The 14,151-nt window shown below is 36.6% G+C and overlaps 1 protein-coding gene across 1 annotated transcript in view; it reads right to left on the bottom strand.

Moving 5' to 3' along the window:
* Window positions 1–14,151, bottom strand: part of LOC141287012 (intermembrane lipid transfer protein VPS13A-like) — a 53,483-nt gene that overhangs the window by 21,575 nt on the left and 17,757 nt on the right. Inside the window, exons 17-24 of the mRNA XM_073819141.1 lie at window positions 12,025–12,167; window positions 11,466–11,667; window positions 8,960–9,190; window positions 5,246–5,360; window positions 4,358–4,494; window positions 2,228–2,360; window positions 2,037–2,154; window positions 787–931 (exon numbers count right to left, since the gene is read on the bottom strand). Of these exons, the coding sequence (XP_073675242.1) occupies window positions 787–931; window positions 2,037–2,154; window positions 2,228–2,360; window positions 4,358–4,494; window positions 5,246–5,360; window positions 8,960–9,190; window positions 11,466–11,667; window positions 12,025–12,167 (1,224 nt within the window). The remainder of the gene's footprint in view (window positions 1–786; window positions 932–2,036; window positions 2,155–2,227; window positions 2,361–4,357; window positions 4,495–5,245; window positions 5,361–8,959; window positions 9,191–11,465; window positions 11,668–12,024; window positions 12,168–14,151) is intronic.

Below are 14,151 nucleotides of genomic sequence, written 5' to 3'. Positions count from 1 at the left end.
ACGCACCTGCCCTGAAGCGGCTTCATAACTGCATCCATGTCTGCACGTCTCATTTAATGTGGTAATTTCACAGAAGTTGAAGACTCGTTCTCGCCCCCTACAGTGCAATTCGACTAAATATACGTCATCCGCGCTATAAATATCAATTTGAAAGTCATCATATCTTGCGTAGTTTAGACCCAGCTCCCAGCCCAACTTTGAGAATAGATTAACGGCGATATTTTTTTTATCGCGCGATAAGAGTCTCACGTTAACGCCGATAACGGCCCACCACTAATATATATATATATATAAAAATTTAAAGTTAAAGTTAAAAGCCTTTAAAGTTGTCCAAATAAAGTTATTAGCAATTTATATTACTAATCAAAAATAAAGATTTAGTATATTTAAAGTAGGGAATTTACAAAATATCTTTATGGAACATGATCTTTACTTAATATCCTAATGATTTTTGGCATAAAAGAAAAATGGATCATTTTGACCCATTCAATGTATTTTTTGTCTATTGCTACAAATATACCTGTGCTACTTTAGACTGGTTTTGTGGTCCAGGGTCACAAATAATGTTTTAGCTCCTGACTTAACATTTTCAAAGTCTTCTGACAGCCTTGTTCTGTTAATGTATTTCAGCAATATAATTTGGTTTCAATAATCAGTATTCATCATTTGCTGCACTAAAATTTACAATCAAATAACAAAAAACCAAAGGTCAGTTTATCAAGAGACAATGACAAGCACACCTTTATTTGTCTAGGAAGACACACCCATAAACATTCTTTTAATTACCTTGGGTGTAACTTGTGGCACTCTAGTCTGGGGTGCTGGGCGACTCTCAGGAAGTGGAATGCTGCTGAGCAGCGCCAGGACGCCACGCACTTTATCATCAGAGATACGCAGAGACAGCAGAGGGAGCTCACCGAAAATCTTAAACCTGAAAAACAGAAAACATTAGGTACAAATACATAAATGCATCAGGGCTCTACGCTTACTTTTCTTTTTAGGAGCACTTGAGCTTCTATCTTAAAAAATTAGGAGCACAGTAAAAATTTTACTGTAAAAATTAAGTTCAAATGGTTATGTAATTTTGGAGAAAACAGCAAACCTGTCACTGTATCAGCTCACAGCAGTCGCAGTAGTTAGGTTAGCGAAAGTTTTGTAAAGAAATGAAACCAAGTCGCACCACAACAATTTCTCGCACTCGCACAAATGCTCCCAAATATAATTTAAGGTCGCGCAGATTAAATTTTGGGAGCATATGCGACCAAAACGGTCACAATTTTGAGCCCTGTTAGAGCCCTGAGAAATAATAAATTATTTAAAAAAAACTGAAAAGATACTTAAAAAATGAACCTAAATATGCTAGTAGGTGGTGGCAAGTCACTGTTTTAATTGCTGAATCATATCATTCATTTGATTCGTTTGAACGGCTGATTCATTTAGGAATAAAGCAAGTGACTGTCTTTATGAATGGGCAATTCATAAACTACTACTAGATTAGTTTAAAAATGCACATTCATTCCTAAACACAACGACGCTGTGTTTGAATGGAGAGCAGCTCAGTTGTGACTTGCTTCAAACTATGTTTGACAATGAAATAAAGCAAAATCAGGCAATAGTTTTATAGTCAGACAATGTAAGTCACTTAATATTAACTTCTTTCTTATTTAACTGTTGTATTAAATCAATATCTCATTTACAAACTCCCTTAAAAATGATTAAAAGCTGTCAGTCATCTTAGTTCATCGCAATCTCACAAAGCTCTATTATAATCAACAAAGCACAATCAGTCTCTTATATACACTCTCTCTACACTTTGTTTATGAAAGGATTTGTGAGATATGTCTGTGATACATTAATCAACATTGCAAAAACACAGAAACCTTTGAAGCTCCTCTCAGCGCAAACACAAATACGCTGATCGGGTCAGTCAGACTGGTGCTCCTTAATATTTTTCATAGTCGCACGCAGTATGAAATGGTCGCACTATGCATAAATGTGATGTGCAAAACAGTTCAATCATGGAAATGTCTACTTACTTTGGCATTCGTGATTCCGTCACCACCATGGCTCTGCTAAAGACCACCTTCAGGTCGACAGGCTCCAGGATGTGGAAATCAGACTGTCTGAGTGGACGAGCCCGCTTCCAGTCTCCACCTGATAACACACACCGCATTTGTAAAGCTCTGTAGAGTCTACATGATATCAACTATTGTGCAAGTCTGCGCACCTGCTTTGGTGTAGAGGAACTGTAAACTGCTGAGTTGGACATCGAAGCTGTCGTAAGCTCGGGACATGATGTCCTCTAAAGTGCTGCTGCCCGCAGACAGCTGAGGAAGGTTGTCTCTGCTCTTACTGGACATCTACACACAACAAACACACACTTTAAGCCAATTAAATATTATCATCCCTGCATATGTAACAGCCTTTTTAGAATATAAAGGCAGATATTTATTTTCATGTCTAAAACTTTTATATCGTGCAACATGCATACATTTACATTTTAAGTCAAAAGTTTACATACACCTTGCAGAATCTGCAAAATGTTAATTGTTTTATCAAAATAAGAGAGATCATATAAAATTCATGTTATTTATTTATTAAATTTATAAAAATTACCCCGTTCAAAAGTTTACATACACTTGGTTCTTTAACGTGTACTTTTTTTTGTGCCTAAATATCATATTTTTTTCCATTTAGTAGTGCCCTTCAGAAGCTACTTACATGTTTCCCTGAAGACAACGTATGATAAATGTACCCTGATTTTCAAATTCAAAAACTTTACACCCCTGGCTCTTAATGCATTGTGTTTCATTCTGAAGCATCAGTGAGACAAAATATGTTTACTGTACATGTAAACATCTTTTATGTGTTCAGGTCAGTACTAAATAAAAAAAACATGCATTTTGTATGATCCCTCTTATTTTGGTATAATAATTAATATTTTGCAGATTCTGTAAGGTGCATGTAAACATGTAAACTTTTGGCTTCAACTGTATTTAAATATATATGTATTTATAAAATGTAAACAATTTAAAAATTGAGATTTATACATAATATGTAAGCTGAATAAATAAGCTTTTCAGTGATGTTTGGTTTGTTAGGATAGGACAATATTTGGGCGAGGTCCAACTATTAGAAAATCTGGAATCTGAGGGTGCAAAAAAATCCAAATATTGAGAAAATATCCTTTAAAGTTGTCCAAATTAAGTTCTTAGCAATGCCTATTACTAATAAAAAATTAAGTTTTTATATATTTATGGTAGGACATTTATATCTTCATGGAACATGATCTTTAATTAATATCCTCATGATTTTTGGCATAAAAGGAAAATAATAATTTCACCCTCACAATGTATTTTTGGCTATTGCTACAAACATACCTGTGCTACAGAAGACTGGTTTTGTTGTCCAGGGTCACATTTTATGATTTTCAATAAAAATGCAGTACAGTAGTTATACTTGTTAACTCTGATAGTCCTTAAAATACTTTTTTTTTGGACCACTTTGTGGCCTCATGGGGGTGTTGGACCAAGTTTGAAAAGCTCTTCTTGCCAACTTTGAACACTAAGCTTCGGCAGTTTGCTGGATTTTTTTCTTCTCTTCAAAGTATGACTCACTGGGGAAACATTTCCCAAGAAACATTGAATTCACATTTCTTTCGATCATTCTGTTTGTTGTTTCGCCTTTTTTTCGCCTTGTTTCAACCTTTTTAAAGGTACCATAGAATGGAAAACTGTGTTTACCTTGGCATAAGTGAATAATAAAAGTATAGTACATGGACATGACATACCATGAGTCTCAAACACCATCATTTCCTCCTTCTTCTGTAAATCTGTTGTTTGCAAAAGACCACTAAAATATGTGGTAAGTACTGCCGCTGTTACGTTACACAAAGCACGTGCGATCGCAAATCTCAAAAATGAAAGTAAAAAGTGATTGTGCATTCAAAACGGCAGTTTCGATGACCCGCATATTAATAGCAGTTGGAGCTACTTGATTAAATATATCTTTTCCTCCATGTGTGAGCTACTGAAATGAGCCACTCTGTGAAACAGCCAATCAGAGCAGAGCTCATCATTATTATTCATGAACCTTCCAAATAAGGCAATAACAGACCATTTCATTCTAGGGACAAATCCAGGGGTTGTAAATGGACTAAAACTATTTCTAAAGAATTTTTACCCTTTCCTATGCCATATACCTTCTATGTAGATATCAGAGAACAATTTAAAATATTGTATCAATGCATTCTATGGCACCTTTAAAACTTCCATGTCAAGTATGATGTAAATAATTATGATTATGATCTAAAAAGAAATGATAAAGAACCAAGTGGAGTGAAAGTGATTGGTTTTACCTGAAAATGACCCAAGTCCAGAATGGCAAGGTTGTGTTTTGGGTCATAAAAGCCATTTTCTGGGACAATGACATATGAAGCCATGAGGTTTATCTTCAGATCCAGAACCTTCTGAGTCTCAATGATGTACATGAGTCCTGTGAATGAATAATACTGTTTTAGTGAAAGCTACTATTTGAAAACCACTGCATAAAAAAGGTACAGATGATAAATACAATTCCTATTTAAAAATATAAAAATAAAAAAAAAATCACATTATTTTATTATCTTTATTCCAAATTTCCTTTTTTTTTTACTTTTATTATGAAAGGCAAAGAAAATGTGCAGTTCACCCAAACATGAAAATTCTGTCATTATTTGGTCACCCTTGTGTCGTTCCACACCCAAAGGACTTCTTACTTGGATTTTTTTGTCTTGTTTCCAGTCAAAACATTTAAAAATTCTTAAATCAACAAGGATTTTCTAGATGAGTAAAAAATATTTTCTTATTTTCAGAAAAACAAGTCAAAATTAAGCAAGTTTTTGCTTAGAACAAGCTTAATAATCTGCCAATGGGGTAAACAAAAAAAATCTTTTTTTCAAACAGAAAACAAGATTATTTTTCTGGCCCCATTAGCAGATTATTTTGCTTGTTTCAAGCTAAAACGCACTCATTCCTTCTTGATTTAAGAATTTTTAGATATTTTGGCTGGAAACAAGACAAAAAGTCTAAGTAAGAAAAGCATTTTTTGCAGTGTAGACTTAAAATTGAGATATTTTTTGATGTAATTCTACAGCTTTGGGACACAATTATCCTTTTTGGGTGAACTATCCCTTTAAGTCAGATCCACACTGTACCGCCAACTGGAAATCATCTAGCAAATATATGACTTGTGAATCTGCACACACCTGTGGAGGTCTTGTCTCTGAACTGCTCCAGCTTCATGAGGGTGGCATTGGTCAGTTCATCCAGCTGCAGGTCTTTTGGAGGCATGAAGAAAGCTGACAAACTGTTCACTGTCATCTACAAAAAGAACAAACAACAAAGGACACCTATTATGCCCCTTTTTACAAGATGAAATATAAGGGTGTGTTCACACTTGTAGATCGGTTCATTTGGTTCATTTGGTCAGGACCAAAAAGGAAAATGATACATTTGGCCCTGGTCCGTTTAGGGTTCACACTGGCATTTTTGACAGTGTCTTTACAGCTCATTCCTCAGATACTCTGCCAAAAAAACATCTGTTTGGTTTTAATTATCATGTCTATCACACTGAAATCATGCATTTTAAATCATATTAGTTTAAACTTCTGAAATAGGGTTTTCTGAGCCCACACAGAAAGCATCTGTCACATGGCATGTGAGTACTAAACTTCTAAAACTAAGTTCTCTTTCACGTCTTATTGCGCTTAAAGTGTTGAATGCACACAAGTTTATGTTAAACACATATAGGAGTTACAAAAAAGCTGGGTAAATCTGTGGAAAAGAAATTGCATGCTTGAATTAGATTTGTGTGGCAGCAGCATAATATACAGTAAATAAATTAATAAATCCACTGCTCTCTTGTCTCCTATGAGGCTGGGACTCCAAATAGTAGGGCTGGGTATTGTGACCAATTCGGCGATTCGGTTCGATTCTTATTTTTATGGTTTCGATTCGATTTCGATTCGATTCGATATCGATTAGCTATCAATATTTCATTTAAAATGTTAGTTTTGCAGACATGGGATCCATATTTTGATATAAATGCTGGTAACTGAAACTCTCCTACTTAAGTTTATTACTGAAATACACATCTACATTAAAAATAGGGTGCACACAGTTGTTTATTTTAAACAACTTTTATTTTAAATGAACACTGTAACAAGAAGTCATAAATATGTGCATCCATTGTACACCATGTAAACAAACTGCAAAATGCACATTACTGTAAAAAAATAAAAAGACTGTAAATGTGCAACAGTGAAATCTATTAAGAACTTCAAACATGTTTAAGAAATAAAGCATTTTTCTAAATTCAAAACGTTCAAAACAGGCCCATCGTAAAGCCCTTGTCTGCGGATACAAAACATTCTAACTGTCCATAAAACTAACAGTTCTTAACTACAGCCTAATCATTTTTGATCACCAGATTTTTCTGCAAAAAAAGCAGCTGATGGTGACACCTTCAGGACGAGAGGTGAATATTCATATCCTCTTACGTGAAGCTGAAGCACGCGTATTAAGAATCGATTCGGGGATTTCCCGATTCGATATCATTGTGTTAAACTGAAGATCGATTAAAATCGGAGAATCGATATTTTTTACCCAGCCCTACTAAATAGTGTTTTGTGCAGCCAACGACAGAACAGTTAGCATGCTTTGCTTAAACGTTTGCCATGACGTTAGAACTGGTACACTGATGTCGCTTGGGTTCAGCTGCCGGGCATACACTGTACGATTTTTGACCCTTTTTGCCACGATTTTTCACTCGTGCGAGAATTTCTTGGATCGGGCCGATTTTCAGCTGACTCGTGCGTCTCACATCGTGTAGTATACACAGGGTAACGAGAAGCGATTACCCTCTCACGATCGACAATCGTATGGTCGGATGAAAATCAAACTGGTTTGAAATTCTGGTCGGCCCTCGTGAGTGTATCGCACCGTTGAAGCAATGCTACGAGCGTCTACGACCTGATTACCCCAAAACTCTGGCACTGCGCCTGTGCAAACACGAAAGTGAAAGTGAAGGAAGTAGTGATGGGAAGTTCGGATCATTTTACCGACTCGGACCTTTGAGTCTCGTTCAGCAAAATGAACGAATCTTTTTTCGAGTAATTTCGTTCATTTTAACAATAAATATAATTCAAATGTTAGCCTTTAACCTCCCTAACACATCTACTGCTGACACAAACGTTAATCACACTTCAAACAAAACAAAACAAAACAAAACAAAACAAAACAAAACAAAACAAAACAAAACTATAATGCTATAAGAAACAGAAAATATTAAATCATTGTTTGCCTGGGTCTTTAGTCTAGAGCCCTGCATTTGAGTCCGAGCCCGTCGGGGCCCGAATTTTTTTTTTTTTGCCCCTAGGGCCGGGCTTCGGGCCAATTTTCACGTCATAACTTGCACATATATCGGGCGTGATTTCATGATTTCATGCGTGCATCCCCGGAAGCGCCAGTGATTTCTCGCGCATAGCAGAGTATGAGCGGAGCGCGGAGTGGAGCGGTGTGATTTTGAATGGAGGAAGGAGCGGATTTTTTTAAAAGTCGGAGCGTCATGGTTTTCACTCTCTTCAAGAGCGCTCCACCACCGCTGTTTAGCTTGATAGAGATGGATCACTCAAATCAGAAATAATGTGATCTGTAGGTAAAATAACTGACGAAAACGTATTATTTTCATTACAAACTTTGCACTGGATAAAGCAGCAATACTCTTTTAATGCTGACAATTATTAGCTGTGGTCGGAACAAATATTGCACACTATGTTTGAAACTCTCCTGTTATTTTATTTTATTATATTTTATGAACAGGACTGTTACATTTCAAACATACTTAATTTGTTTTGTTTTTTTGTTTTTGTTTTTTGACGCGGAGCGGTGTTTCTGACATCAGTGAGAGAGGAGTGGAGCTGGATTATTAAATGCAAGGAGTGCGGGGGAAATTGTTGCCGCTCCACTGTGCTCACATACCGCAGAGAGATTTTCAGCCACGTGGTAAAGTTGTGTTTTTTAAGTTTTCTATATTATTATTTATTCTTTATATATTTGTTCAATATTCGTTTACTTTACCACTGCGACTTTGTATGTTCCGGTTTTGCGCAGCAGAACTGCCTGCCCTGTTTGAAATGCCTTTGTTCTGAGATGGTGATAATAAACTTTAAATCTAACATTTTGCTATATTGATGTTTGTTTTATATCTGTGAATTGCATTGTAGACTAGTCAAGTGTTGATTTGATATATGGTTAAATTGAGTAAACACACTGTGGACCACATACCGCTTGGATATCGATGTCACTTAAAAAACTAACTTACATTTAAAAAACAAACAAACAAACAAACAAACAAAAAACTCCAAACTTTTCTCTAAATTGTTCTGATAAAAAAAACGAAACGAAAAAACATAAACTTTCTATTAAATACGAAATCTGGTCTATTTTAATGGCTGTAACAGTATAAGCTGTTTGGCGGAAAAAAAAGACGGGCTTCGGGTCGGACTCGGGCCAAAATTTTTGATAAGCTGTCGGACACGGGCCGGGCTACAGCCTGTGCGTCTCGGACCAGGGCCGGGCTAGGGCTTAGATTTAAGTCTATGTCTACTTTAGTCTATGGTTCGCTCACCTCGCCTAATGACTCTAAAAACAGGTGAACTAATTCCAGTAATAGGATGTTGCGCATGCGCGACTGAACGAATCACTCCCCGAGACGACTCGTTTGTCCCGAGTCACATTAAAGATTCGTTCAAAATGAGCGAATCGTCCAAGAACGACCCATCACTAGAAGGAAGCAACATGTTCTGTTATTTCAAAAGTTCAATAAAAAAAATAATAATAAAAAAAAGAACATTCTTCAGATACAAATAACATCATAAAAAAAAAAGATAAAAAAAGTCCATGCGCTTACACGAACTCACGGAAAGGCACGAGATCGAGCGCTTTTTGCTCTGGTGACCCTCATCATTCCTTGTCAGCATCCTACTACCGTGTTTTTGTTGTTCTTCTTCTTCTGTTTCAAGTCCGACGTGCGATATTGGACGCACAGTGTGAGCGGTAAGATCGCATAAGAGCATCGGGTCGTACAGTGTGAGAACATAAATCGTGAGCTGCGAACTTTTACACCCTGCGATTCTGTCGTGCAGTTTGAGCTAGAGCCAAGAGCAACGATTGATAATATCGCACAGTGTATCCCAGGCTTGCCGAGTTCAGACTGCATGATTTTAGCCCCGATTTTGACTCGCCGACAGGTTGAGAAATCGCAGACAAATGCCCGAAATCACAGGCAAATCGGTGCTCGTTCACGTGAGTGACAATCACACAGTGTCAGAACCATCAAAGACGCGATCTGAGAGAATCGCCGACACCCGTGAGATATTTGGCATGCTAAATATCTGGACCTGTCGGCGATTCAAAATCATGCCGTGTGAAAGGTGATCTGACTGAACATAACTTCGGCGATTACCTACAGCCAATGAGACAGCAACATCCAGGCCAGCGGGAAGTTGGGGGAGGAGTTACGAAGGTATAGACCATAACATCAACAAGAATAGCTTCGGCTTCTTTTATTTTCGCTGCAAATGAGTGCACATGCAATTTGTATGACAAGCTTCTTGCGGGCTACCATTTTTTTTTATAATAATCCCAGTCTCACGTGAGAACTTGCACGCCTGACCTCGCGTTGTTTCCATGTCACTTCTCGCGTGTGTTTGGTTGTGAGACGTAGTAGTGATGGGAAGTTCGGTTCTTTTCCGCGAACCGGTTCTTTCGGACAGTTCGTTTCAAAGAACCGGTTCAAAAAACCGGTTCACCAGTTCTTTTACGCTGTGACGTAATGACGTCATTAACGTAATTACTATCGTCCCGCACCCATATACAGTTACATGCAGTGATCATATGAGTAAGTTTTACAAGTCTTGATTTAATAAATTATAAGATAAATTAATTCTAATCAGAAACACGATCAGCTTACTGAACATGCACAATCCATAAAGACTTATTTGTTATAAACATACGTTTCACCAGATCCCCTCATTCAAGTCCTCAGTTAACTGCTCATAGCATTAACACAGAGACAGTGGTAAAAAAAGAACTAGTTCGGTTCAGATGGAGTCAGTCATAGCAGGAGCTTGTTTGTTTGGCAGCTGCACGAGTCACGCATGCGCACAGTATCAGCTCATCGATTCTCGAATCGGACGCGTCCGAAAGAAACCGGTTCTTGTTCAGTGTACTGGTGATCCGAAAGAAACCGGTTCTCGTTCAGTGTACTGGTGATCCGACAACCGCTGCAACCGATTCTTGACTCGAGAATGAGATTCGAGAACACAGAGAGTGACTGAAACGTGCCGCTTGGTTTGCTTGTGCAGTAGTTGATTACGTCATTTTTATCATTATACCACCGTTTAAAAGTTAAATAAAACATTTTTATAATAATTTTTGTTTGAACATGGTTCAAATTATAGTTGTGTATAGTTTCATTAAAACATTGTTTATTTAATACAAACACAATTTTTGCATGTCATCATTTTCTTTTATTACAGTGCAGCTAATTCATAAATCACATGTTTTCTTTTAATCAAATATCTCATTTATTATGGTACCACGGCACTTCCCTGACCAAGATCATAAAAACCCTTTTAGCCAATAACCTAACAGAATCCTTAAGTAAACTTTTAACAAAACGTTTAACAAAATAGACCAACTTGACTAACGTGCTTCATTTCATCCGCTTGAAAAATGACACGCATGCGCACAGTATCAGCTCATCGATTCTCAAATCGGACGCGTCCGAAAGAAACCGGTTCTCGTTCAGTGTACTGGTGATCCGAAAGAAAGCGATTCTCGTTCAGTGTACCGGTGATCCGACAACCGCTGCAACCGATTCATGACTCGAGAAGGACAACCGCTCTGGCAGCTGCTCTGCTCATGCGCATCATCAGCTCTCTTTTCACAGCCGTTCAAAAACTGTTTGAGTAACTGAATAACTCGGGAAATTGATTTATTTTGAATCAGAGGGAGTGTCGGGCACGTTAAAAAGTAAAAACCTTTAAGTAATTTGTGGATTAGTGCTTACTAGAGACGCGAACCGTTTCAAACGATTCAGTTCGATTTGGTGAACTGGTTCAACCGGTTCACTAAGAAGATCCGGTTAAATAGAACGATTCGTTCGCGAACCGGACATCACTAAGACGTAGTTTGCGGACCGGGACAAAGTTGTCGGCGATTCTTCCTATTGTAAAGTCATGCAGTGTGAAACCCCCTGTCGCCGATCCATCGTGCAGTGTGAACACAGCATCGACGGAATGCTACCCCAGATAGTCATGCAGTGTGAAAACATCTGTGACACGATTGCTTTGAAAATCGTGCAGTCTGAACTCGGCATAACAAAACTTTTCCAGTCATTGAGAGATGCTCCTTCACACTCACAGCGTCATAGATGATCTCTAGTGGTTGGGACTCGATGCGGAGTTTCTGGTCCGCACGTGTGTCCAGTGGGTTCGTCTCAAACATGAGGTTCAGCAGAGTCGTATCTTTCATCCCGTCCACATGACGTGGACACAGCAAGATGGGGGCCGTCATGCCTCGTGGGAGACCAGACACTTCAAACGATGACAGCTGAGCAGAGATCCTGACAAATAAAACATTACGTCACAACCGAGTGCTCTGGGTTAAAGGAATTCTTACAAACAGAAAGGAAGTCTATGTGGTAAGACAATCTGGGGGGTGAAAAAGCCAAATATGCAACTTGTATTTCTTGTGCACATCATGTGAAGAGTTACGGCAAGATTTACTCCAGAGCAAAATCTTGCCCCATAGACTTTTATTGTAAGTGCTTTACTGTAAATGAGTTGTGTGCTTGTTTCACAATTGAGGAACAAGTTAAAAGAATTTATCAACAGCAAGTTGTATCAAACACAGAAAATTCCTTTAAATTTAATAAATAAAAGTGGGTGAGATGAGTGGACTTGAGAAGAAAACACAGTACTTTATCGCTTGGGCCGCAGGTCTTTGAGTCAGCATGGCTTTCAGATCAATGACGGACAGTTTGATTATCTCTGCCTTCTCTCGGCTCTCTTTGACTGACAGAGACAGACGAATAAGCTGGAAACTTATCTTCATATTTTCAAACTGCAAACAAAAATATCAGGGGTAAGTCAGGGGTGTGATGCTTGTATAGTTTGAACTTAAGTTGTATAGTTTCAATGGACTGGATTATGCAAAAAGGATAAAAAGTTTGGGATCAGAATTTTTTATTTTATTCAGCAAGATTGCATTAAATTGACTACAAGTGACAACAAGGACATTTATAATGTTACAAAAGATTATCATTTCAAACTAATTCTGTTTTTTGAAGAATCCTGTGTGTTGATAATAATCAGAAATGTTTCTTTAGCTGAAAATCGGCATATATTAATTTCTGAAGGATCATGTGACACTGAAGACTGGAGTAATAGTGATGAAAATTCAGCTTTGATCACAGGAATAAATTACATTTCAAAATATAATTGTAACACTTTACAATAAGGTCCATTAATTAAAGTTAGTTATTGCATAACTAACAATGAGCACTACATTTGTTACAGTATTTTTCAAGCATTTTTCATTATTTATGTTAACTAATGTTAACAAATGGAATCGTATTGTAAAGTATCACCAATATATTATAAAAAAAGTTATTTTAAATTGCAATAATAATAATAATAATAATAATAATAAGTAAATAAATAAATAATAAGTAACAATATTACTAGAAATAAAATAAATAAAAAAAACATTTAAAAAAACTTAAATATTCCTTGAATAGTCCCAACTTTTAAACAGTGGTGCACATAAACTACCATTTAAAAGTTTGGGATCAGAAAGATAGTTAGAATTCATTTGATCAAAAATACAGAAAAAATAATAATATTATGAAATATTATTGCAATTTAAAATAATGGTTTATTATTTGAATATACATTAAAACAAAATGTATTCCTGTGATGCAAAGCTGAATTTTCAGCATCAATACTTCAGTCTTCAGTGTCACATGATTCTTCAGAAATCATTCTAATATGCTGATTTATTATCAAAGTTTTTCCTGTTTAATATTTTTTTGGAACTGGTGATACTTTTTTTTTAGCATTTATTGATGAATAAAAAGTAAAAAAGAACAGCATTTATATAAAAAGAAATCTAATGTAATAATATACACTTCCGTTCAAATGTTTGGGGTAAGTAATTTTTTTTCCCCAATAATTTTTTTCAGCAAGGATGTGTTCAATTATTAAGAAGTGATGGTAAAGCCTTATATTTTTAGAATTAGGGATGCTCATTTCGGTTATTGTTCCTGACCGACAACCGCTGCTCGTTATCCGAACATTAACCTTTAACTGATAAAATTAGAATAATAAATTAGTTTTAAATAAAAATAGAATGCACGAGTATCTGTGATGATACACTAAAAATACAAGCAAATGTTTTATTTTAACGTGCAAACAGCAGCAAACAGTGCAACAGAGCAACAACAAAAGCTGTATTCACATATGATATACTCAAATTATCACCCATCAGCTGCACTTCTGAGAACAGAGAAAACCAGAATAAAATAAAAAAATTATAGAATAAATAAGCCTACACTAAATATATATAAAATAAATAACCATCCAATTAAGATGACAAAACTAAAACACACTGAATCCTTCTATGCACTTTGAAGAACGGTACCGGTGTTGTGCCGAATTCTGACCCCCGCCAGATTACTACCCCCCCTAGTATTGGTAGGTTAGGGTTAGGTTTCAGTTCTGCTGCTTTCTACACATTCGCGAACTCTCTCATTAAAACAAAGAAAGTGTAGACATTATATAAATAAAAGATTAATTATGCAGTTTAAAGGTCATTTTATTACTTTTTATTAACTTTGTGGGATTGCGATGAACTACTCTAGAATGAGTGATCGCTTTCCAGTGATTGTAAGGGGAGCGCCTATTGCGCACTTTCTAGACTATAATCCATTCAGAATTTGAATTTTTGCCATTGAGTTGCATATACTACACCTGTACACCAGTTAACTAAGTGAAGGTGAAACGAAATATGTCTGTACAGCCACACTGCACTTGTCGACACGTGCTCT

Source organism: Garra rufa, chromosome 15 (assembly GCF_049309525.1).
Source record: "Garra rufa chromosome 15, GarRuf1.0, whole genome shotgun sequence".
Lineage (NCBI taxonomy): Eukaryota > Metazoa > Chordata > Actinopteri > Cypriniformes > Cyprinidae > Garra > Garra rufa.
The sequence above is the reverse complement of the archived record's forward strand: the minus strand, read 5'-3'. Positions and strand labels throughout refer to the sequence as shown.